General features: G+C 35.8%; 2 protein-coding genes across 6 annotated transcripts in view; one reads left to right on the top strand and one right to left on the bottom strand.

Annotated features, from left to right (window-relative positions):
- The first annotated feature begins 15,470 nt into the window (after nucleotides 1-15,470).
- On the top strand, nucleotides 15,471-17,277 carry RabGGTa (Rab geranylgeranyltransferase subunit alpha). The gene is made up of 2 exons (XM_075289181.1): nucleotides 15,471-17,076; nucleotides 17,136-17,277. Exon 1 carries the CDS (start codon nucleotides 15,570-15,572, stop codon nucleotides 17,049-17,051), a length of 1,482 nt encoding a protein of 493 aa, XP_075145296.1. The 5' UTR covers nucleotides 15,471-15,569; the 3' UTR covers nucleotides 17,052-17,076; nucleotides 17,136-17,277.
- Nucleotides 17,278-24,526: 7,249 nt separating this feature from the next.
- Nucleotides 24,527-27,521, bottom strand: part of cno (adherens junction formation factor afadin) — a 223,118-nt gene continuing 220,123 nt past the window's right edge. For all 5 annotated transcript variants that reach the window (XM_075289177.1, XM_075289174.1, XM_075289178.1 and 2 more), the window contains 2 exons: nucleotides 25,302-25,417; nucleotides 24,527-25,223 (listed from right to left, as the gene is read on the bottom strand). In XM_075289177.1, coding sequence (XP_075145292.1) covers nucleotides 25,034-25,223; nucleotides 25,302-25,417 — 306 coding nt within the window. In that variant the 3' untranslated portion in view covers nucleotides 24,527-25,033. The remainder of the gene's footprint in view (nucleotides 25,224-25,301; nucleotides 25,418-27,521) is intronic.

Raw genomic sequence — 27,521 nt, 5'->3', positions numbered from 1 at the left:
TTTAGGCTCCGCAAGCCAAATCTGGGGATCGGTATATATGGGGACTATATATAATTATGGACCGATGTGGACCAATTTTTGCACGCTCGTTAGAGACCATATACCAACACCATTTACCAAATTTCAGCCGGAATGGATGAAATATGCTTCTCTTAGAGGCTCCACAAGCCAAATCTGGGGATCGGTTTATATGGGGGCTATATATAAATATGGACCGATATGGACCAATTTTTGCATGGTTGTTAGAGACCATATACCAACATCATGTTCCAAATTTCAGCCGGATCGGATGAAATTTGCTTCTCTTTTAGGCTCCACAAGCCAAATCTGGGGATCGGTTTATATGGGGGCTATATATAATTATGGACCGATGTGGACCAATTTTTGCATGGTTGGTAGAGACCATATACTAACAGCATGTACCAAATTTCAGCCGGATGGGATGAAATTTGCTTTTCTTAGAGCAATCGCAAGCCAAATTTGGGGGTCCGTTTATATGGGGGCTATACGTAAAAGTGTACCGATATGGACCAATTTTCGCATGGTTGTTAGAGACCATATACCAACACCATGTACCAAATTTCAGCCTGATCGGATGAAATTTGCTTCTTTTAGAGCAATCGCAAGCCAAATTTGGGGGTCCGTTAATATGGGGGCTATACGTAAAAGTGGACCGATATGGACCAATTTTCGCATGGTTGTTAGAGACCATATACCAACACCATGTACCAAATTTCAGCCGGATCGGATGAAATATGCTTCTGTTAGAGGCTCTACAAGCCAAATCTGAGGGTTCCTTTATATGGGGGCTATACGTAAAAGTGGACCGATATGGCCCATTTTCAATACCATCCGACCTACATCGATAACAACTACTTGTGCCAAGTTTCAAGTCGATAGCTTGTTTCGTTCGGAAGTTAGCGTGATTTCAACAGACGGACGGACGGACGGACGGACGGACGGACGGACGGACGGACGGACGGACGGACGGACGGACATGCTTAGATCGACTCAGAATTTCACCACGACCCAGAATATATATACTTTATGGGGTCTTAGAGCAATATTTCGATGTGTTACAAACGGAATGACAAAGTTAATATACCCCCATCCTATGATGGAGGGTATAAAAATATGGGAAACATTTAGATCTGAAGCAATTTTAAGGAAACATTGCAAAAGTTTATTTATGATTTATCGCTCGATATATATATGTATTAGAAGTTTAGGAAAATTAGAGTCATTTTTACAACTTTTCGACTAAGCTGTGGCGATTTTACAAGGAAAATGTTGGTATTTTGACAATTTTTGTCGAAATCAGAAAAACATATAAAGGGTGATTCTTTTGAGGTTAGGATTTTCATGCATTAGTATTTGACAGATCACGTGGGATTTCAGACATGGTGTCAAAGAGAAAGATGCTCAGTATGCTTTGACATTTCATCATGAATAGACTTACTAACGAGCAACGCTTGCAAATCATTGAATTTTATTACCAAAATCAGTGGCAGAAAATCCGCTTTTTTATCGACAAATTTTGTTCAGCGATGAGGCTCATTTCTGGTTGAATGGCTACGTAAATAAGCAAAATTGCCGCATTTGGAGTGAAGAGCAACCAGAAGCCGTTCAAGAACTGCCCATGCATCCCGAAAAATGCACTGTTTGGTGTGGTTTGTACGCTGGTGGAATCATTGGACCGTATTTTTTCAAAGATGCTGTTGGACGCAACGTTACGGTGAATGGCGATCGCTATCGTTCGATGCTAACAAACTTTTTGTTGCCAAAAATGGAAGAACTGAACTTGGTTGACATGTGGTTTCAACAAGATGGCGCTACATGCCACACAGCTCGCGATTCTATGGCCATTTTGAGGGAAAACTTCGGAGAACAATTCATCTCAAGAAATGGACCGGTAAGTTGGCCACCAAGATCATGCGATTTGACGCCTTTAGACTATTTTTTGTGGGGCTACGTCAAGTCTAAAGTCTACAGAAATAAGCCAGCAACTATTCCAGCTTTGGAAGACAACATTTCCGAAGAAATTCGGGCTATTCCGGCCGAAATGCTCGAAAAAGTTGCCCAAAATTGGACTTTCCGAATGGACCACCTAAGACTCAGCCGCGGTCAACATTTAAATGAAATTATCTTCAAAAAGTAAATGTCATGGACCAATCTAACGTTTCAAATAAAGAACCGATGAGATTTTGCAAATTTTATGCGTTTTTTTTTAAAAAAAAAGTTATCAAGCTCTTAACAAATCACCCCTTATATGGGAGCTAAATCTCTGAATCTAAATCTGAACCGATTTCAACCCAATTTGGCACGCATAGTTACAATGCCAATTCTACTCCCTGTGCAAAATATCAACTAAATCGGAGTTAAAAATTGGCCTCTGTGGTCATATGAGTGTAAATCGGGCGAAAGCTATATATGGGAGCTATATATAAATCTGAACCGATTTCAATCAAATTTGGCACGCATAGCTACAATGCTAAGTCAACTCCTTGTGCAAAATGTCAACTAAATTGGACCAAAACTCTGGCTATTAGAACCATATTAGTCCATATCGGGCGAAAGATATATATGGGAGATATATCTAAATCAGGACCGATTTCAATCAAATTTTGCACATTTAACTGCACTACTAATTGTACTCCTAGTGCAAAATTTCAAACAAATTGGACCAAAACTCTGGCTTCTAGGACCATATTAGTCCATATCGGGTGAAAGATATATATGGGAGCTATATCTAAATCTGAACCGATTTCAATCAAATTTTGCACACTTGACTATACTACTAATTGTACTCCTAGTGCAAAATTTCAACCAAATTCGGCCAAAAATCTGGCTTCTGGGGCCATATAAGTCAATATCGGGCGAAAGATATATATATATATATATATATATATATATATATATATATATATATATATATATATATATATATATATATATATATATATATATATATATATATATATATATATATATATATATATGGGAGCTATATCTAAATCTGAACCGATTTCAATCAAATTTTGCACACTTGACTATACGACTAAGTGTTATGTTTGTACAAAATTCCAAGCAAATCGGTATAAAACTCTGGCTGCTGGGTCCATATTAGTGCATATCGGGCGAAAGATATATATGGGAGCTATATCTAAATCTGAACCGATTTCTTCCAAAATCAATAGGGTTCTATTCTGACCCAAATTAGGAACATGTGCCAAATTTGAAGGCGATTGGACTTAAATTGCGACCTAGACTTTGATCACAAAAATGTGTTCACAGACAGACGGACGGACGGACGGACAGACGGACATGGTTATATCGACTCAGGGACCAACCCTGAGCATTATTGCCAAAGACACCATGTGTCTATCTCGTCTCCTTCTGGGTGTTACAAATATATGCACTAACTTATAATACCCTGTTCCACAGTGTGGCGCAGGGTATAAAAATAAAAAAATAATTCTATCAATTCTTTTTACATTCATAACTCATTGATCGCAGACTGTAACACCTATCCACGTTTGTTTTTCGATATGTATACGCATTTGTTGTTGAATATATGTACAATTTGTTCATATTTTTATTTTGCTCCAAGGAAGTTGTCGCTTTGTTGGCATTCGTTTCATTTGATTTACAGATGACATACATCATTGAAGAGGTGAGACGACGGAAATCGAGTACTATGCTAGCGGCATTTCCGTTACTGGTTCCTGTTTCTAGCATTTCATTCCATGGAAAAAAATACGTTCACAGGATATACATGGGAGTTTAGGAAATACACCTGTACCCATGGATAACTGTTTGTGTACGTTCATACATTCCCATTTTGTCAAAGAAACCCCAAAACAAGGAAAGGTACTGTGAGTGGGTGCGTCAGTAAATATTTTGTCAAAGCACTTGTTTCCATTTCATAACATAGAAATGTTTGTTTTCAAAAAAATTGTATGGAGTTTATTTTTTGTCAATAACAAATTCGTTATTAAATTTGTTGTTCAATGGGCAATGTTTTTCATTTTTTATCAAAGAAATAACAAATATATTGTTACGAATGTGATATTTCTAGATTTAAGTTTATTTAAATTAGTTTACGTTAATTTTCAAATTGTAACGATAAAATTACGTCATAACTTGTTAGAGTCATTTCTTTATTTTCTAGTACTTCCTTAAACATCTTTTGTGTTTCCAATCGTTCATTGTAAAAGTAACGCCTTTGGTTTTATACCTGCACGACATCTACCTAATCTAGTAGAATGCACTAGATTACTAGCATAAGCCTAAAAGTATGTGTGCCATATCACCTGTAAAATAACGCCGATGGAATATTCCAGATGGCTGTAGGCAATGAAGATAACCAGTTGAATATGTGGTGTTAGATAAATTGTATCAAGATAGTTCTCGATGGTTGTAGGCCAGACTATCCAGAATTTTCGAAATCGTCAAATCACGGTATATAAGCCCCTGGCGGAGGGTGCAGTCAAGTCAGTCGTAAGCTAAAGTTTATACAGTACACATCGTAGAGCAAATAAGTGAAACCAATCAGTTAAACAAATAAATTGTAGATTAACGTTATTGAAAAGAACTGTCTTTTTAATTATCGGGTAATTAAATACGCCTCAATATAAAAACGTAACAATTGGTGTCGGAAGTGAAATAACGGAAAAAAATCTACAATGAAGTTTAATCAGCTTCGAGTGGAAGACTTGAAGAAGGAATTGAGCAAAATGGAGCAGCCGACTACAGGAAACAAGGCTCAATTACAAAAGCGACTACTGGAAGAGTTCGAGCGGCGCTGTATTGATATCGAAACACATGAGTTCGATTATAAGGAAGATCTTGACGAATCAGTAGTAGCCAGCGCCTCGGAAACTCCATCTGTAGCTTCTAATGTTGTTGATTACACATCGATGGTCAATATTTTGAGCAAAATGATGGAAGAAAATTCTCTAAAAATCCAAGAGAATTCTAGAAAAATGATGGAAGAAAATTCTCTAAAAATGCAAGAGAATGCTAGAAAAATGATGGAAGAGAATTCTCTAAATATGCAAGAGAATTCTAGAAAAATGATGGAAGAGAATTCTCTAAAAATGCAAGAGAATTCTAGAAAAATGATGGAAGAAAATTCTCTAAAAATGCAAGAGAATTCTAGAAAATTGGAAGAAAAATTCGACGAAAATTCAAAAAAGATGGACGAAAATTCTAGAATTCTAAATGAGAATCTTCAACAAATTGCTGAAGGCATGGAAAAACGTGTGGACCATATCGAAAGCCAAATTGGGGAGCTGGATAAGAAGATTATTTCTGTGGATGAGAAAATTATGGTTCATGATGAGAAGTTTCTACACATTGAAAGAAAAATGTCAGAGCTGGAAATTAAAGGTGGACCAGTGCGCGTTATCGAGGGCTCGAAAACCAAACCTCCTGTTTTCGATGGCTCAACTTCATTTGATGTATTCAAATTCCAATTTGAAATGGTTGCTTCTAGAAATTTATGGAACGACAATGACAAAGCAATTGAACTTCTATTGGCATTAAAGGGCAACGCCGCTGATGTGATACAAAGCATTCCCGCTGCCTCTAGAAATAATTATAATGAAGTAATAGCGGCACTTCAACGTAAGTACGGCGGAGAACATAAGCAAGACATCTTCAGAATGGAATTAAGAGGAAGAGTCCAGAAGTCAAATGAGACTCTACAAGACTTTGCAACAGAGGTTGAGCGGTTGGTGCTTTTGGCATACCCAGGAGAGAGTCACCCACTTGTGGACCGCATCAGAATTGAGACCTTTGTGAATGGCATTCGAGACCCAGACATAAAATGTGCAACATATGCGTCACAAAAAGCTACATTTGTGGAAACTGTAACATTTGCCCTTGCACAAGAGACAGCGAGAGTACTAGCACGTCCTCAAGTTCACAAAGTACGTAAGGTGGAGACTGAGAATGACGAATCAAATTCCGTGATTGATTCAGTGAAAGAAGCCGTTAAGCAGGCAATGCAAGAAATGAAGCAGGAGACAACAAAATCCAGAATGAAGTGCTATAACTGTGATAAGCCTGGACATGTTGCTCGGGAATGTAAAGCACGTCGTAAGCGATCAAGATCGAAATCGCCATACCCATCCCCATCAAACAATAGCCATTTGTGGGTGAACCCACAGTCCAGTGAGTCACCTTTAAACTAAATAGAGCTAGTTCAGCGGGGCAAGAGCTGGCTCCCACATATGATGGCCCCACAATCTCCATAGCAATAGTACAACAGCAAAATAACAATTTAACTGTCGCGGGGTGTGTTAACGGCGACAAGCGTACATTGACGTTGGATACGGGTGCGTCGAAGTCTATCATTAGATCAGACATAGTAAAAGAGAAAGTTACACCATTGATTGGAGTCAGACTACGCACGGCTACAGGTGAACCCGCAACTGTATATGGAAAGGTTCCTGTAAAGTTAACCATTGCAAACAAATCCGTTAATTATGAATTCATTGTGGCCGATATAGTGGACGAAGTTATAATTGGAGCGGATTTTATGATTGCTTTTGGTCTCAACTTGGATTTGAAGCATCGTGTAATGACCTGGTGCGATATCGAAATACCGGTAAACGTGGGCTACAGTGAGAATACACCTGTCAGATATTTGACAATGAGCCAGCCAGAGTCAATACCACCAAATTCCGAAACAATTATATGGGTTTCTATGAATGGAGATTGTGAAGTCGGCAAATTGTGGGTTGTTGAACCAGCAGAAAATAAAAACAACAACATCTTGATAGCAAATGCCCTGGTAACAACAAATGAAGAGGGACTTATACCAGTTCGAGTTTTGAATTTATCTGACCATCAAGAGCAAATTGGAAAATTTTCGGACATTGGCAAATGTACTCCTGCCGAAGCAATAGTCAACTTGGAAAGCAAATCTCCAAAGAAGCATAATGAAGTGATGAAACATCTGGAAGGTTATGTCGAAACTTGGACACGTCATCTATCACCGTCCGAGAAAAATAAAGCCAAGAAATTGTTATGGAAAAATGCCTCCGCCTTTGCCATTGAGAAGAAAAATCAAGGGAGAACATCTGTGGTGAAGCATGAAATAAATACCACAGAAGAAAGACCCATAAAACAGGCACCACGAAGTGTCCCTCTAGCAAAACGAGATGAGGTTCAAAAGCTCGTTAAGGAAATGGCGGAAAGTGGTGTGATCGAGCCATCATCAAGTCCTTGGTGCTCGCCAGTTGTGCTGGTCAAAAAGAAAGATGGAAGTACCCGATTTTGCGTGGACTACAGAAAATTGAATGATGTTACCAAAAAGGACAGTTATCCGCTTCCACGCATTGATGACACGTTGGACACACTAGCCGGAACAACATGGTTTTCCACGCTTGATTTGCAGAGTGGATATTGGCAAGTAGAGATCGCCGAGAAAGACAAAGAAAAGACAGCTTTTGGCGTTAATGGCGGTCTTTGGCAATTCAATGTAATGCCATTCGGGCTCTGCAATGCTCCGGCTACGTTCGAGCGATTGATGGAACGGGTGCTAAAGGGGTTGCATTGGAAGTCCTGCTTGATATACCTCGACGATATCATAGTGATGGGCAAAACATTTGACGAGCACCTTAAGAACTTGAAAGACGTTATCCAGCAATTGTCAGCCGCTGGCCTACGACTTAACGCCAAGAAGTGCTCGCTTTTCCAGCGAGAAGTTAAGTACCTGGGTCATCATGTTACAGCAGAGGGCATATCCACCGATGAAGACAAAATTCAAGCAGTAAAAGATTGGCCTCGTCCACGGAATCTCCACGAGTTGCGCAGCTTCCTTGGTTTATGCACATACTACAGGCGTTTCGTACCAAACTTCGCCAGCATCGCCGCAAGCCTCCATAAATTAACGCAAAAAGGTACGAAGTTCCAGTGGAGTGAAGAACAGGAACAGTCATTTCATCATCTAAAAGAACTTTTATGTTCAACTCCTGTTCTGGCGTATCCAATTCCTGGCGAAAAATTTATTTTGGATACAGATGCTAGTGCGTACGGAATTGGTGGTGTACTATCTCAACAGATTGAAGGTAAAGAAAAGGTCATCGGATATTTTAGCCGAACGTTATCCAAGCCCGAGAAGAACTATTGCGTAACAAGAAGAGAGCTGCTTGCTGTCATAGAAAGCGTGAAGCATTACCACAAATACTTGTATGGACAGAATTTCTTGTTAAGAACTGACCATTCAGCTCTACGATGGTTGCTTCAATTCAAGAATCCGGAAGCTCAGCTGGCACGTTGGATAGAAAGACTCCAAAGCTATGATTTCAGTATCGAGCATAGAAAAGGTGGCAAACACGGCAACGCGGACGCCTTGTCACGTCGACCTTGTAATGTCGAGTGCAAACACTGCTCGAAAGCTGAACATAAGGAAGAAATCGTGGATATCAGGCTGTTGCACGTCGAATCTGGAGTGGACTGGCCAGCAGAACAGCGTAAAGATCTCATTTTGAGCAAAATTATTTCGGCGAAAGAAGAAGATAAGAAACCCAGTAAGAAAGACATCGCAGCCGAAAGCCCACTTATGAAATCATACTGGGCTCAATGGGACAGTCTATGTCTGGTCAACGGAACCCTACAACGTAAGTGGGAAAGTGAAGATGGCAAGAATAGCCGCAACTTGATAATCGTGCCAGATTCCAAGGTAAAGGATGTTTTGACGGAATTCCACAATGGACCTAGTGGAGGTCACTTAGGAATAACCAAAACAGCCGAGAAAGTGAAGCAACGATTCTACTGGGTTGGATGCCAGAAATCAATTGCTGAATGGGTGGCAAATTGTGAGAAGTGCATAAAGGCGAAAGGGCCAAGACGAAAAAGTAGAGGTCTTATGCAAGAGTATAGGCCAGGAGCGCCTTTTGAAAGAATAGCAATGGACGTTGCAGGGCCTTTCCCAGTAAGTGATTCTGGAAATCGATATGTCCTTGTGGTCATGGACTACTTCAGCAAGTGGCCAGAAGTTTATGCCATTCCTAACCAAGAGGCGAAGACGATTGTAGATGTAGTCGACAAGAACTGGATATGTCGCTACGGTGTGCCGACCGAGATACACTCAGACCAAGGAAGAAATTTCGAATCGGCCATATTCAAAGAGATGTGTGACTCCCTCGGTATCAAGAAAACAAGGACTACGCCATTGCATCCGCAGTCTGATGGCATGGTAGAAAGGTTTAATCGCACTCTGGAAGAACATCTTCGAAAGGTAGTGGATAACGGCCAACGAGACTGGGACGATCATATACCAAAGTTTTTGCTGTCGTATAGATCAGCCATACATGATTCTACGTCACGAACACCGGCCAAGGTCCTATTCGGAACGGAATTGAAGTTGCCCGGAGATTTGATATTTGGCGCTACACCCAATGAGCTCGCCATGGAAGAAACCAGTAACGACATACCAAACACATTTGGTAAAGTTCACGAATCAGTGCGAAACAAAATAAAAATGGTTAGCAACAGAATGAAGGCGAGATATGATCGTGCAGCAAACACTGAGGGCTTTAGTGAAGGACAACTGGTTCTGCTATTCAACCCGCACCGAAAGAAAGGATTATGTCCTAAACTACAAACACAGTGGGAAGGCCCATATAAAGTCATCAAGAAGATCAATGATGTTGTATACCGCATTCAAAAAGACGACAGCCCAAGGTCAAAGATGAAAGTCGTTCACCTGGAACGTTTGGCTCCATACGGAACGGGTTCTGTGCCTATTCGGGACGAACAGGCTTAAGCGGGAGGCAGTGTTACGAATGTGATATTTCTAGATTTAAGTTTATTTAAATTAGTTTACGTTAATTTTCAAATTGTAACGATAAAATTACGTCATAACTTGTTAGAGTCATTTCTTTATTTTCTAGTACTTCCTTAAACATCTTTTGTGTTTCCAATCGTTCATTGTAAAAGTAACGCCTTTGGTTTTATACCTGCACGACATCTACCTAATCTAGTAGAATGCACTAGATTACTAGCATAAGCCTAAAAGTATGTGTGCCATATCACCTGTAAAATAACGCCGATGGAATATTCCAGATGGCTGTAGGCAATGAAGATAACCAGTTGAATATGTGGTGTTAGATAAATTGTATCAAGATAGTTCTCGATGGTTGTAGGCCAGACTATCCAGAATTTTCGAAATCGTCAAATCACGGTATATAAGCCCCTGGCGGAGGGTGCAGTCAAGTCAGTCGTAAGCTAAAGTTTATACAGTACACATCGTAGAGCAAATAAGTGAAACCAATCAGTTAAACAAATAAATTGTAGATTAACGTTATTGAAAAGAACTGTCTTTTTAATTATCGGGTAATTAAATACGCCTCAATATAAAAACGTAACAATATGTAGAAAAATTGGAACTTTTTTTTGGGTAATACTAAGGACGTCGTGAAAGAATTGAATCATATATATGAAATTTCTCGTAAGTTATCCGACACATGTTGAACATTAAAACATATCTACTAATTAGACTTAAAAAACAAATGACACTAAAGCCAACTTAACTTTATTTTAGCTCATGGAATTTATTATATTTTTATTTAAATAACCAAAATATGAGTTTCCTTAAATTTTATAATTTGTTGTTATTTCGACCTTCAAACGCTCCAATAACGCCATATAATAGTCACTGTTGATTGTTTTTCCCTTCTCAAGATAATCGATAAAAATTATTCTATGCGCATCCCAAAAAACAGAGGCCATTACTTTGCCAGCGGACTTTTGAGTCTTCCACGCTTCGGAGACGGTTCACCGGTCGCTGTCCACTCAGCCGACTGTCGATTGGACTCAGGAGTGTAGTGATGGAGCCATGTTTCATCCATTGTCACATATCGACGGAAAAACTCGGGTGTATTATGAGTTAACAGCTGCAAACACCGCTCAGAATCATCAACACGTTGTTTTTGGTCAAATGTGAGCTCGCGCGGCACCCATTTTGCACAGAGCTTCCGCATATCCAAATGATATGACCAACACGTTCCTTTGATATCTTTAAGGCCTCTGCTATCTCGATCAACTTCATTTTACGGTCATTCAAAATCATTTTGTGGATTTTTTGATGTTTTCGTCGGTAACCACCTCTTTCGGACGTCCACTGCATTCACCGTCCTCCGTGCTCATTTCACCACGCTTGAATTTTGCATACCTATCAATTATTTTTAATTTCCCTGGGGCAGAGCCCGGAAACTCATTATCAAGCCAAGTTTTTGCTTCCACTGTATTTTTTCCCTTCAGAAAACAGTATTTTATCAAAACACGGAATTCCTGTTTTTCCATTTTTTCACAATAACAAAAGTTGCTTCACAAAAGACGCTCTATCTCACAAACTAATTGACTTACAGACTTCAAATTTTGACACGAATCATTTGAAGGTTGGTACTATATAAAAATAATATGCATTTAATACTAGAGACGTCATCTATGTGTCAGACCGGGGACTTATCAGCCAACCTGTTACTTTATTGCAGTACTATATTTAACTTCGAGGTATATAAAGCTAAATGTTTGATGTGTTCGACCAGATTCAATCAATTTTTACACAATAAATAGTTTTTCAAACAAACAAACAAAATTTTGCCTCAAAATGGTATTTTGCTAAGTTTGGATATTAGTCCCATTAGCAAAACGACGTCACTTCCCACTGTGTTTGAAGTTTAGGGCACAATCATTCCTTTCGTTGCGGGTTGAACAGTATAACCATTTGTCCTTCTTTGAAGCATCCAGTATTCGCAGCACGGTTGTATCTCGCCTTCATCCGATTGCTAGCCTTTTTTATTTTGCAACGCACTGATTCGTGAACTTCACCAAAAGTGTTTGAAACGTCGGTACTGTTTTCTTCCATGCCGAGTTCATTAGGTTTATCGCCGGCACACCGTAGCGACATATCCAGTTCTTGTCGACTAAGTTCACAATCTTCTTCGCCTCTTGGTTTGGAATGGCATAAACTTTGGCCACTTGCTGATGTAGTCCATGACCACAAGAACATATCGGTTTCCAGAATCACGTACTGGGAAAGGACCTGCCACGTCCATTGCTATTCTTTCAAATGGAGCTCATGCTCTATACTCTTGCATATGACCCCTAATTTTTCGTGTTGGACCTTTCGCCTTCATGCACTTCTCGCAATTGGCTACCCACTCAGCAATTGATTTTTGACATCCAACCCAGTAGAAACTAGAGATCTGCACAATTCCATTTGTAAATGCAGAGTACACGTGTACTTGCTAAATGAGTACATCTATTTGAGAGAGTCGCAAAACAATTGGTAGACATTTTAATGAACACCAAAAGCCACGAGTAACTTCTTATTGCTACTCTGATGTCTTCACTACCAACAAACACATATTCCTCTTTCCTGTACTCAGAGTGATCACGTCGAGTATGTTGCGAGAACAAAACTTCATAGAGTACTCCATGTACCACGTGCAGTTTCAGAAATACAAGAAAACAGTTACTCTCCATAATATGTTTTCGGATTGATATAAAGAACGGCAAACGTTAAGGTAAGTGTGTGACATACATAAATATATGAAATATGTGACATACATACATATCTATGATTAATAATAATGGAAAGTTTTGCTTCGCACATAACTGAGCAATACTTGTGGTACCACGTGAAGTGAAGAGAATCCATGTTGTGCTTTTTCCCAATTACTTACATTTTTATTGTTCCTTTTTTTTGAACACATATTGTTTCGGATAAGTACTTGGTGGTATTTGACAAGCAAGTGTTCTCTTCACTTCACTACTTGAGCTCTGAGAGAAAGACATTCGACAGCGAATTGCATACATGTAGTGAAAAGTTATTCGATGCTGACCTCTAGTAGAAACGTTGCTTCACTTTATCGGCTGTTTTGGTTATTCCCAGGTTACCTCGGCTAAGTCCATTGGGGATTCCGTCAAAACATCTCTTATTTTAGAATCCGGTACGATGATTCAATTTCGGCTGCTCTTGCCATCTTCGCTTTCCAATTTACGTTGCAGGGTTCCATTGACCAGACATAGACTGTCGCATTGAGCCCAGTGATAGAGTTATTATTAAGTTAACTTCCAACTAGACCTGCATATAATCACTCCTCAATCCTTTCGTCGTTTAATATCTAAATGTATGGTCCGGTCTTTAATAAGGTTTCGAAGTACACATGTAATAAACGACATCGAAAGAATTTTACGATTTATCTATAAATTGTCAAAAAGAACGACAACATGATTGCTTGCAACTCTAATTAAATAAAAGCGTGAAAGCGACAAAACGATTAACATCATGATAACATGCAGCGCTAAGTTAAGATAACTTTGTACTCGAATTTTACGTAAAACGACGTAAAGATTAATAAGGTTATTTCAAGCAACCCTAATTCGAAATCAAGAAGTTAATACTATTCATTTCGAAGAAACGACAAAGTGATTGCGAAAAACTATAATACGAAAATAATAAAAGCGACAAAAGGATGAACATCATGACGACATGCAACTGTATTCGAACATGTTACGTGAAACGACAATAAGATTAAGACGATCTTTCCATGCAACCCTAATTCGAAATTTATATTAATCAAGAATCCTGGCAAAATGATGGCATACAACCCTGTGTATAAAGGCCAGTATATTCGGCTGCACGACTCGGCGGCTTCATTCTATAACCACAATATACACAAAAATGGAAAATGCTAAATTTGAACAACTTTTCAAACATTGTTTTGAAATGAATAGGGTAATATTCAAGATGAGAAAATCACGTTCTCAACAAAAAAAAACCGACATTACTCACAACAGTAGAATTCCACACATTAGAATAAATTTCTCAACTGTTCCCACCGACTCGTTTTCCTCTTTCGTTTTTCCAAAACATTTCACCGTTCACACCGGGTTGAGATGTTTTAGTTTGACAGTTACCATGGAAACTAGAAATTCACATTTATTCGAAATTCACATATATGCAACGTTTGTCCAAATAATTACCGCGAGCGCAAAGGGGAAAAAATTTTATGTTATTTTCACATGTCCATGTTCTTAAAAGCCTTTGGTTATTCCTTTTTTTCTATGAAACTTATCTTAATATTTTGACATATATTTTGAATAGGGTATGTTATTCGGGGTATATTCCAAATTAGGTGGGTTCACATTCTAAAATTGACGTGTTTTGGAGGAAAACTTGTGTTTTGAACTTGTTTTATAGTATGGCGAAAACGACTCGTTTTGAAGTGCTTATAAAGGGAAAACATTTCAAACCCCAAAACATGTTTGGTGAGAACGCCGTATTATTCTCAATATCAAATGCATCTCTATCCAATAATTTTTCTAACAATTTTTGATGTGAACAAATTAAAAATTAACATTGTTGCTGGTATTTTTCAACTGATAGTTGTCTGTAAAGAGATATAAATTAACTTCTTAAAAGTTTTGTTTCATTTTTTTTAGATTGGCTTACCAATTATTATAAACTCTTTGGAGTAAATTCAGTTATTTGTCTACAATTTTCCAATTTTTTATTTCCTCCAATTGATCACGCATTTCGTTGCAAAAAGTCGTATTGAACCACATTTTTTGCGTCATTGCAGGGAAGATACCCAGCAAAAAAAATTTGGAAGTTCTTCTCAAGGCACAACTTTAAAAGAACTTCCAAAATTGTCCTCCAAATGACGTTCTTTATTTGAACTGCACAGGAAGTTCATTTGAGTCAATTTTTTTATAACTCGGTTTTTCATATTTTTAATGGGAATTTTTGTTTTGTTTCAAATAGGTTAAAAACAGATTAAGAATTAATAAAATGATACAAATTATTTAAATTTAGCTGAAAAAAATGTTAAATCCTTTCTAGAAAAATTGCGATTTTTGAAAATATTTGATGTCAAACAAGCGTTATAATGCATTAAAAAATCATAAAAAATTTTAAAAATTATTTATTTGACTAAATATCACAAAATTTCTTAATTCACATCCAAAACACTGAATTCACCTCACACCTTAAGAAGTGATGCAAATTCAGTGCAGCGGCTGTTGAAATGGTGAACATCCGTCCTATGACAAGCCCATGTTAAATTCATCACTTCTGCGTCAATTTGGCACTACTTCCGGATCCAAAGAGAACATTTTTCACTACTCTTTTGGCGACACTTTTTTTGCTGGCTAGTGTTTTGTCAAAGTTTTCTACAATTATTTTCATCAAATTATCAAAGATTTCGTCAACATTTTGGCGATTTGGAATTAATTCGCAAAATATTTAAATATGTATTGATGGTGAGGTGTTTCAATTCAAGTTGAATTTAATTTGAAAATGATATTTACCCTCAAACTGAAAAGGTGTTGTATTTGAAAAACACTCATCTTTTTTTACTGGGATACCCAACAGCTGATAAATGTCAATGGTATTTGTCATAAAAATGTATGCGTTGGCAACGCATACAAGTCAATTGCTGTCTATTTCTACTGTCTATGATTAGTAGTCATAGGGCAGAAAACCAATTTCTTTGATTTGATTTTTTTTTCGGATAAAATTTGTCTAATTAAAAAATCCACACTTCAAAATGCATGGCCGCTTAAAAGTACGTACCACCGAAGAGGAAAAGGAACGAAAAAAGAAAGAACAGGCATTAAAAGTCAAAGCCTACAAAGCAGCCACGACAAAAATCCATAGTAAGAGACAGAATCAAGAATACGATGATGAAATGTTGACCTATACTACTCCCATACTTCAACGTAATCCTGATGTGTCTACCCTGTGGAATATAAGACGAGAATGCATATTGGCTAAAATAAAGAACATCGAAGGCGAGGAATTGTCAGAAGCAGATGGCACAAAGGAAGATCGCATACACAAAGTCTTGGATACGGAAATTTCTCTAACAGAGCAATGTTTATTGGTCAATCCAAAAAGCTATAACATTTGGCACCATCGTATGTGGCTCCTGGAGAAATCTCCAAATGCCAATTGGCAACGAGAGGTTATGCTGTGTAATAAATACTTGAAAATGGATGAACGGAATTTCCATACATGGGACTACAAACGCTATGTGGTGGAAAAGGCCCAAGTGCCCAAAGAAGAGGAATTAGATTTTTGCACGGAGAAAATCAAAGTGAATTTTTCCAATTATTCTTCATGGCATCACAGAAGTTTGCTCTTGCCTGCAATGTATCCCTATGAAGGCAATGCAAAACCCAAGCGACCAATGAGTGAAGAGAAGTTAAAGGAAGAATTGGAAATGGTATTAACAGCGGCGTTTACAGATCCCTATGATAGTTCTGCTTGGTTCTACCAACGATGGCTTTTGGGTTATTCACAGCCAGAGCTGGATGTGTGTGCATTTAGAAGCAGTAAGAATAAAACCATTCTATCATTCACCAAACCCACAACCAAGGAAGGTCTTAAGGTCATTCTTTCCGATGGGGAAGATAATAAATTAGAACTGCAGGAATTTGAAACCGTAAATAATGAGGTGTCAGATACGATGTTTTACAGCCGTTGCAATATCGACGACCCCTTAGTCTATAAGAATATAGAGGTTACCTCTGCCTCTCTGTCTAATAGTCATTTACTACCTCTTAAACAGTACACTGAAGACGTTTACTATTTCCTACCTCTAGATGCCTCCACTAATTATACACCAGATGTCTTGGAACAACTTAAAATGCAATTAGAGTCATGTGAAAGCCTTTTGGAATATGAACCAGACAGTAAATGGTGCCTTCTAACATCAGCTCTTCTGATGAGATCTATTGATAGCCTTGAATATCATGACAAGAGTTTGGAATATTTGAAAAAATTACAAAAAGTTGATCAATTAAGGGAAAACTATTATAAAGATTTGGCTTCCAAATGGATACTGCAGAAGGCTCTATGGCAATGGTCCAAAACAGAGGGGCAAATGTTAAAAACAATCGATTTGTCACAAGAACAGCAGTTGACTTGTCTAACCGATAAACAATATTTGATAATTGCTGATGAAATTAAACTCTCTGAAGAATTAAAGAATCGCTATGGCAAAATTAAAACTTTCCAAGATATATAAATAGCCAGCTATATTCCTTATAAAGGTAAATAATTAATAATTACAAATTTTAATATGTGGCTATTATTTTGCTTTTGTTTTCAGATAATAACCAGCATCGTATTTATTCCCATGGTTTAAGAAATGCTTAAAAATTCCTTTTTCTTAGAAATATATTTATTATATTTTTCCATTGTACTCACGTTTAGAATCAATAAAAGTTCAGACATTTCTAGAAAGTTCACAATATGTTTTTCTTAACAATTCCTGTGCGAAGTAATTTTGTCACTGTAATAAAGTCAAACAGCTTTTTTATATGCGGTCCAGACTATAAGTTTTTTCCGAAGGGAATGCTTTCGTAAAGAATCTTACAGTGTGGTCAATTTCTTGGAATTGTCGGCGATGACTAAATAATCGATAAATGTGTTATCGATCACATTAACAAGCAGCAGCATCGATTATGTCTTCGTGTGGCCAATATCTGGCATATGTTTCAAACGATCATTGTCGTCCGTGACGGCGCATTATATAATTAGTGAAGGAGATTTCCTGGTCAATTCAAGGTAAAATGTGACAAGTTCAGTGCCTAAGAATTGTAAAAAGCAACATTTATACGTTCAGCGGTGCAGCAATATGGAAGAATAAAAATTTTAGTTACAATGAAAGTAAATCAATTGGCCGTGATTGTAGTTTTTATCTGTACTCAAATAGAGAGTTTGCAGTCCTTGGATACGTGAAACTCCTGATGTCTACCCTGGGGTTTGCAGTAAGGTAAGATTTTGTTTTTGTAACTGTGTTCCGCTGTTCAGCCACTTAGACAATGCAAATACAAGACGCGCTAAAACTTACCTGTTCTTATTTTGTCTACAATAAATTGGCATGCGGGTACGCTTTGCATAAAAAGGGTAAGGGGTTCATTTATAGTTTCGACCAAACACCAAAAAGTTTTTCAGGGGTGGAATACCTCCTCTCAGTAATGCTCATGATGTTTCAAAGTGGTGTCAGAAAAATGTGTAACGCCGTTCTGATTCATTGTGTTTAACATAGAATCGGGAAGTACTCATTGAGAGGAGAGAAGTTAATCATTTGTGATATCACAATAGATGATTTCCGATTCAATGTTTAGCTGAATGACAAGTGATCATCATTTTATAGCTGAGTTTGAAGGGAGATTCGTATTAAAGTTAAACCATCGACCACCGCCCATACCACCGGAGTAAAGAGACCTCCCAAGGCAGACTAAGGTGGTTTTAGCCCAATTAAGATCAGGCAAGTGCAGCCGCCTCAATTCCTACCTATTAGTTGTTGTTGTAGCCCTTTGGAGTAGATATTTTCGAGTTTTTTTCGGGAAATAAGCATACTCTAAATGGGGGTTTACAGTCCTTGGACAGGGTTGAAAACCCTGTGTCCGCCCCGGGCCGTAGACCCGACTGCAACGAGGGCGGCCTACCTATCAGTGATTGATAGCAGCGTAGCTTACGTGTGTCCATTCTGTAACCAAGGGCCACAAGACACTCGTCATCTTTTTGCTTGCTCAGCTAAACCTACTCGACTCACCACCAGATCACTCTGGACGCACCCCACCCTTATCGCAGAGTTCCTAGATCTGGGCATCAGCTGAAGTACCAAAGTCATGAACTATTGGATAAAATTACATTTAAACTGTTACAACAACAACAACAAAGTGAAACCACTTAGAGAAGCTTTGAAACTCCCAAAAATATCACCGCCATTACTGAGAAGGGAGAATCGACTACTGAAATAACTTTTTGCTGTTTTGTCCAAACTGGGATTAAACCCAAAATCATTTTTATGCAAAGCGGATATGCTAACTATTGCACCACGGTGGTTGCGTAGGATTATTCTTGCCTGTTTTGAGTCTCACCGCACAGCATACATACTTCACACCTCTCAAAAAGTTAGTTGTTCTGGCTTACACTTGAGAAGACTTTTTGGAATTTCTGATCGAAAAATCCAAAAAGCAGAGTTTTTTCTGAAATACATTTTATTTGCAGACAGCAGCCATAAAATAAACGTATTTTACAGAAAAATTACAGTAGAATATGGAAAAAAACAAACAACCCCTAAAAATATACACCATTTAGAAGAATTTTTCGTTCAAAATTTTAGATAATTTTATAAAATTATATTTCGTGGCATATTCAACTGATTTTGCTTAATGAAATGTTCAAATATATATAAAACACATATTAAAATTTCAAAATCCTTTACTTATTTGTGTTAAAAATCTTCTATCTTTGCGTACTATAGCTGTGCACTTGGCCCACACAGAAAAAATGTTCGTGTACATTTTTCAGTTCTGTGACGGTGCCAAGTGCATAAGCGTAGGAAGGCCTCTGAGGAGGGTTTCCCGAATATTTTTTTATAAGTTTTTTGGTTTTTAATGCATTATAACGCATGTCAGAACATTTGACCTAGAATATTTTCAAAAATTATTAAAATATTACAATTTTCTAGAATGTCTAGCAGTTTTGAGGCAAAATTTGAAAAATTTGTACCATTTTATAAACTCTTACTCTTTTTTAACCTATTAAAAAAAATACCCATTAAATATACGAAAAAAAACCAGTTTTAAAAAGATGAACTAAAACAACTTCCTGCGTAGTTAAAATAATAAACTTCTTTAGTCGTGCCATTAGGACAACACGCATTTTTTTTTTTTTTTTGAAAGTGTGGAACTACTTTTAGTCGCTTTTTTATAAATTAATTGTCTAGTTATGTTGAAGTCTGATTTTTTATTAAATTTATAAAATAAAACATTAATTGAACCTATAACTTCAGTCTATTAATTTTTTGCTAGGGGGCTATAGATACACTCCCCACCCCTAGAAAAATTGTCTAGCTACGCTAATGGTAAATGAGCCACCGTGGTGCAATGGTTAGCATGCCCGCCTTGCATACACAAGGTCGTGGGTTCGATTCCTGCTTCGACCGAACACCAAAACGTTTTTCAGCGGTGGATTATCCCACCTCAGTAATGCTGGTGACATTTCTGAGGGGTTCAAAGCTTCTCTAAGTGGTTTCACTGCAATGTGGAACGCCGTTCGGACTCGGCTATAAAAAGGAGGTCCCTTGTCATTGAGCTTAACATGGAATCGGGCAGCACTCAGTGATAAGAGAGAAGTTCACCAATGTGGTATCACAATGGACTGAATAGTCTAAGTGAGGCTGATACATCGGGCTGCCACCTAACCTAACCTACGCTAATGGTCAAGTCTAGTCCAGAACAACTCTTAAGTGTGAAGCGTTACGAAAGCGATACATGTGTGTGACAGAACAGGCACGATTATAATTTTTAGTATCTTATGACGTTTTATTTTCCTAATTTATGATTCTCCTTTTCTTTCACATTGGAGAGTGGACATATATTTTTAAGGGGCTGGCTATTGCAAAAATTTATGTTCTTACGTGAATTATTAAATTGACCACTTGTGTCTGTTGCAATTAGTTGCCTTCTACAATGATTTTTGCCTTTAAAACCATGCTTAAGCAAAATTGAAAAAAATTATTCCAAATTCGCATTTCACGAAACATTTTTTAATTACGCTTTTATTCGAAGGAAAAATATTTGTTTCGATTTCTTTTACCAGTTCTTCAACTAACATTTATAATTAATAAATCTTTAGAACAACTTCTAATAAACAATGGTGGTTAGGATTAGTTAAGATTTTAAACAGTTATTTTAGTTTTTGTTTTTTTACATATTTAATAACGATTCAAAAATATATGAAGAGTATTTTATTTTGTTAGGTTTGATTTGAATAAAATAATTGAACATTGGTCTTTTTTGTTGTTTTGTTAGTTTTCTTAAATTTTCTTAAAGCTATAGGTTTTGTATTTTTGCTTTAGTTAAGTATTAAAGTATGTTTAAAACCCGTTCATTGATTAAATCATTTTTTGCTTTTAGGAAAACTTTTGCTTGGTCCATACGTAATTCAATTCTCTAGTAGTTCTTGCGATCATTTTTAGGAATATTTTAATTTAATTTTTTTTTTTGTATTTATAATCTTCTCCTTGCACTCGGTAATTAAAGCTTACTTTTAGGGTGATCTTATATTTTAGTTTAAAATAGTTTTGATTTTATTGAAACTATTCTTAAGTTTTATGAATAATTGTTTTTTTTATTTATATTTGTATATACAATATAGCCCATTTAAAGCTTTCGGGGAAAATTGGTCTTTTTTTATTACTATGGTAATTATTCATCTAATCATTTTTTACTAAGATTCAGGACTATTAAGAAAAAGTGCTATAAATTTAATGTTGCTTTCTATTAATAATTTTCAAAAATTGTATTTTGTAACGACGATATTTGAAGGACGGTTCGTTTTTAATTAGTTTTTTTTTTTAATTATTTGAATATAAACAAGGGAACATATTAAAATTATGATAATGAAAAAATAATATTAAATATACTCATACATACGCACTATATTTTTTGTCTTCATTCACGAAATTAATTGATCCAATTAATTTTTAATTGAAATGTCTTCAATCACAGAAATGATAGTATCAATGAAAAAATAATTGAAAGTCAATTAAAAAATTAATTGATCAAATTAAACAATTAATTAATACTATTAATTTTTGTGATTGATTTTTGTTTTAATTTAAAAAAATGTTTAAATAATTAAATTTTTACTTGAATATTTTTTAAAACTCAATTAAGACTTTAATTGGAAAATTTTTCGTGAAATTTTTTTCTGTGTACATGCAAAGTTAACTCTTGTGCACTCCTTGGGACAATTTGACCCAACATTGATTGTAAAACGTAATTTTTATTCCTTTAGTTATTTGATATTTTTGTTTACTTTTATTTATCCATTACGGGGATGAAATGTATGTTTTTAGAAGATAATAATAAAAATAAAATATTTCCATAATCCGCACGTGGAAAGGTCATCTATCCAAGGAGTGCACAAGGGTTAAACAAGAACTAAGTCTACTTTAACCACGACAATAAATTGATTCGGATATAAACTCGTATAAACCCAATCAAGTTTTTCCATAGAGTCTTTCTCCTTCCCAGTGTGCCGGTATGACATATTTTCCAAAAGAACTATGTTTACTATTTATTGATTTTTAATTGTAGTATGAATTGTTCACAGCAAACAGTAGGAATACCTCTTTGCCCTAGTCTGGGAGACATCCTGGTGCAATGGTTAGCATGTCCACCTTCCATGTAAAGTGTCATGGGTTTAATCTCAGATTCGATCAAACGCGAAAAAGTTTTTCAGCGTTTCTCTAATTTGTTTCACCGCATTGTGAAACGCCGTTTTGGCAATAAAAAAGGAGGTCCCCTGCATTGAGCTAAAAATAGAATCGGGCAGCATTCACCGATAAGAGGAAGTCCACCACTTGTGGTATCCGAATGGACAGAATAGTCTTAGTGAGCCTGAAATAACTGGCTGCCACCATACCTAACCTAAACATGCCCCCAGCGCACAGTGGTTCCAAATTGCTTTTTTTGGAAATAATTCTGTAACTTTCGAACGGATATCAACATAATTTTTTCTTTGTGAGAAAGCTGAGGTAGTTTCCTCAAAGTTTGCAAATTTGTGGGTCTCTAGTGGGTCCACGGGCTGACCTGTAGGCGTTGAAAGTTGGTAACCTAGGGGGTATGTTTTAGCTGTCAAATCCGCAATTATGGACCGATCTCGATGTTTTCTTGCTGGACAGACCTATGGGCCCCACAATTTAACTGTTTGCAAAATATCAAAAAGCGGGCTCAGTATTTTGAACCTAGAAGGTCCGTTTCTAGGCGGTGCAATGGTTAGAATTTCCGCTTTGCATACAAAGAGGACTGGGATTCAATCGCAGTTTCGATCGAACACCATCGAGCGGGGTTTTTAACAGTAGTTTTTCCCCTCTTTATAATACTGATGAAATGTCTGAGCGGTTCAAAGCTTCTCTAAATGTGAAAAGTGGCTATAATCATAATGGACTGAATTGTCTAAGTGAGCCTAAAAATATAGAGCTGCAAGTGCACCTAACCTAATCTATTGGTTCACCTTATTCTCTTGTCAATCATGTGTTTCCTTCATTGAAAGCTTGCTCAGAGCATACAATTGTCAATATTTATCACCATAAAAAAGAGGTTTCTCTTGGTTGAACTTTAATCCATAATTAGATTTTCTATAACGTTTCTCCATTTGGCATTCTTAAGATCGTTCTCTTCATGAAGTGCCACAGGATAAAATGTTCTGTATTTGGTTCAGAGAATGAAGCCGACCCATTTTTGTCGGCGGCGGTTAATACTAATTTTTTGCTTCCGGCGGCGGCGGCTTGACGGGTAAGCCGATATAAATTTGTCTTATCGACGGCGGACAATTATCCATAATAAAAACAATTTGATGTTATCCGAATGGTAATGAGATTAGTTGTACAACTTATCTTACAATCACATTTACACACAATTCAAATATTCTGAGCCAAATTTTTGCAAAATTATTATAGCAACTTGTATTTAGAACTTTAAGCAGCAAATGGGGGCTCCAAAATGTAACACAGAAAGGGTTTTGCATCCCATAGTTTCAGATGAAAAAAAAAAATTAATATGACTACCCATGCCATTCTTCAACATTGACGGCAAAGTCGTATGTCCATAGAAAGAAGCTTATTTAGGGTATTTGGCTTTGTATCGGCAATACAAAGTGATTTTTCAGCACGATAACGCTTGGCCACAGTGACTATAGCTTCTGTTTACTACACTAGACTTATAATTTAGTTCCTAATTTATTTGGTAAACCCACAATTTTCAACATGTTCTTTAGAAGATGTAAAACCACAGGTTAGACTGGCTAATTCCATAACATTGTGATCTGTTTTCTTGTAGCGTACCGTTTTTGGACAGGGATTTATACAAACGGGTGGATAGGGATTTATACACACGGGTCGATCCAATGCTTTGCAGTTTTGTCTGTAGTTTCCAAAGCGAATTTCAAGATATATTAAAACGTACAGCTGATTTTTCCCAAGTCATATAAATATAATAATAATAAATTAAAAAAAAAGAAACAATAAGAACTTTAATAATAATTTTTTTTTACATTTTGTTAATATATTTCAAAGACTTTTTATAAAAATATGTATTTTTCTAAAGCCAAAAGCATCTCCAAAACCCAATAGTTAGTTTGCTAAGATATTAGTAAGTTGTTTAGGTAATAATTGGACCATACGGTTAATGTAATTCTATATAGGTGTTAGTTAAAGTGAATTAGTTTTGTTTATATTAATTGTTTAATTATATATTAAAACCTTTGTTTACTTATCTTTTATTAAATTGAATTGTGGTGTTATCGTTTTCAAATATTTTGTTTTTACATAAATATATTTCCTTTTATTTAAAGAAAAAAAATCAATGATTTACAAAGTTATGCATAAACTTAAAAAAAACTAAAAATTATTTTACTTTTTTAATTTTTCTCCAAATAGAGAAAAAGAACGAAAAATTATAAAGAAAAACGCAGAGAAAATTTTATAATTCAAAAAGAATGTTTACTATTTTGTTACATTTCTAACAATTCTCGTATAGTTTTTTTGTTATTTTAATTATACATATGTATGTAGTAATGATAAAAATATTATTATTATTAATACGATTTTGTTTTATGGTAAACACTTTAGGGTTTTATACACTTTTTTTACTTTCTCTATATTTATATGTAGGTTTTGTTTTTTTTTCTTTTAAAGCCTTAAAGCTAATTATGTCGTTTAAAAGATACATAAAAATAAAATAATAGTAATAATAAGAAATGAAAATAAAAACATATTCAATATTATTGCCTTCTTAAGCAAATTCGTTATTAGTATTTTCTGCTTTTTCAATTTGTAGAATTTATAACAAAATTGTTAAAAATAATAATAATTCAAATTGTATTCCTTCCTTTGTTGAGTTTATGTATACAATGCTTTGTATTATGTGGAAGTTTTTATGTCTTATCCCTGTTTAAATGGATATACTACAATGTCTTATTTTGTTCTCAATGCACTGCATCAATGTCCCTTTGTGCCCTTGAAATTTTCAATTTATCTTTTGGTGTATTATCTTCGCCCGATTCCAATGCAAACATTTTCATTTTCTCTTTAAATGATAGCTTTTCCGGTACAGCTTCTGTATTGCGTTGTTGCTGCTGTTGTTGTTTCTCCGCCAAACGTCTGGTACGTGGATCTCTGCAAAAACATATAGAAAAATTTGTGTTATGGAATTCCCATATGACTTCGCCTAGCAATTATATATGTGCTATTTACCTATAAACTTCTTGAGCTCCTATAACACCTGGTGTTGATTGTACAGTTGTATTCCAAGCAGCAGTATCCGGTGTAGCCGGCATAGATGGCAGCATGGAAGCATCTACATTTTGAAACTAAAATTAGAAAAAAAAACAAAACATTTTTAGGGTTGCTAGAAAAAAAGAATGATTCTAAGTTGTTCTAAAAGTTATGAAGTCTTCCCCACGGATTTTATTCATTAAAACAGACTTGAAGCAGGATAGGTTAAATTAGCTTAGGTATAGTATCAGCCCATTGCGATACCACAATTGGTGAACTTTTCTCTTATCAATGACAACTGCCTGATTTTATGTTTAGCTCAATGACAAGGGACCTCCTTTTTATAGCCGAGTCCACCTTGAGAAGTTTTGAAACAAACGGAACTGCAAGCGGCATTAAGGGATAATCATTCGCTTAAAACATTTTGATGTTCGGTAGAAACTAGGATTTAACCCATGCAGTGTTGCCAGAAGTAGGGGAAATTGCCTACATGTAGGTTTTTTTCTAATATTTAGCGTCTTGTAGGTACGTAGGGGCACAATGTAGGGACTTTTTCACTCAACACAATTTTTAATAAGTTTTACATTTTGGTGGCCCTAAAGGAGGAAATTAGAAGCTGGCAAGGCTTGATCTTTAACATTGTGTGGTAACCATCGTTACCGCTCGCTCGTGCCACAAAATCTACCAAAATTTGAAGAAAATTTTACCATAAATTTACCAAACAAATATTTCTATAGAAAATGTTGTCAACATTTTATTCCTGTATAAAAATTTGTCAAAACATTATTTCTATAGAAAATTTTGTCAAAATTTTATTTCTATAGAAAATTTTGTCAAAATTTTATTTCTATAGAAAATTTTGTCAAAATTTTATTTCTATAAAAAATTTTGTCAAAATTTTATTTCTATAGAAAATTTTGTCAAAATTTTATTTCTATAGAAAATTTTGTCAAAATTTTATTTCTATAGAAAATTTTTTCAACATTTTATTTCTATAGAAAATTTTGTCAACATTTTATTTCTATAGAAAATTTTGTCAAAATTTTATTTCTATAGAAAATTTTGTCAAAATTTTATTTCTATAGAAAATTTTGTCAAAATTTTATTTCTATAGAAAATTTTGTCAAAATTTTATTTCTATCGAAAATTTTGTCAAAATTTTAATTCTATAGAAAATTTTGTCAACATTTTATTTTTTATAGAAAATGTTGTCAAAATTTTATTTCTGTAGAAAATTTTGTCAAAATTTTATTTCTATAGAAAATTTTGTCAAAATTTTATTTTTATAGAAAATTTTGTCAAAATTTTATTTCTGTAGAAAATTTTGTCAAAATTTTATTTCTATAGAAAATTTTGTCAAAATGTTATTTCTATATAAAAACGTTGTCAAAATTTATTTCTATAGAAAAATTTCCAAAAAGTTTTTTATAGAAACTTTTTCCAAAATTTTATTTATATAAAGATTTGACTTACCAAAACATCAAGAATTCTACCAATCTACCAAACAGAAAAAAATCTACTATTTTGGTAGAATTCTACCAACTGTGACAACCGTGGTGGTAATACAACCAGAGAGAAGAAAAACAAACAAGAAGGAAAATTTTTCTTCTACAAAAACAACAAATGTCAACCGTATAGATGTCGCACAATGCCTGCAGCTTTGGTATTACCGACGTTGCGGTCGAAGTGCTGTTTTGAACAATTCTTTATAAAGGCATCGGCAGTTATAATTTCAAATTGTCTGCCAAAAAACTGCATGATATTAGAGAAATTTTCCTCATGACTGCCACCTACGGACGCAGTTTCGCTTCACAGTTGCATCCTCTTGTCTTTTTATTCTCTCTGATACAACTTTAGTTTTACGTAATATACGTTGTATTTTTATATGTTTTAAGATAATAAGCACATTCAACCATTTTGGTTTTGTAAATTTTGATCAAATTTAACAAAAAATATTGTAGGGGAAATTGTAGGGACATTTTTTGGGAATGTAGGGGAAAGTGGGGAACTTTTTTTATCCTTGTAGGGTAAACCGAAAATTTTCCCTGGCAACACTGAACCCATGACACTTTGGGCAAGGCGGGTATGCTAAGCATTGCACAACGGTGCAGTTGTATCGCATCGATTACTTTTCCAAACTTATCCAGAGTATGGTCTCGTTCAATTTCAACATGCGAGAGGTGTTTTGAGCTTTCCAGA

This window comes from Haematobia irritans, chromosome 1 (assembly GCF_050003625.1).
Source record: "Haematobia irritans isolate KBUSLIRL chromosome 1, ASM5000362v1, whole genome shotgun sequence".
Lineage (NCBI taxonomy): Eukaryota > Metazoa > Arthropoda > Insecta > Diptera > Muscidae > Haematobia > Haematobia irritans.
The sequence above is the reverse complement of the archived record's forward strand: the minus strand, read 5'-3'. Positions and strand labels throughout refer to the sequence as shown.

Excerpts from the sequence above, each read along its gene's own strand:
- RabGGTa (XM_075289181.1), top strand. The coding sequence starts at position 15,570 with ATGCATGGCCGCTTAAAAGTACGTACCACCGAAGAGGAAAAGGAACGA.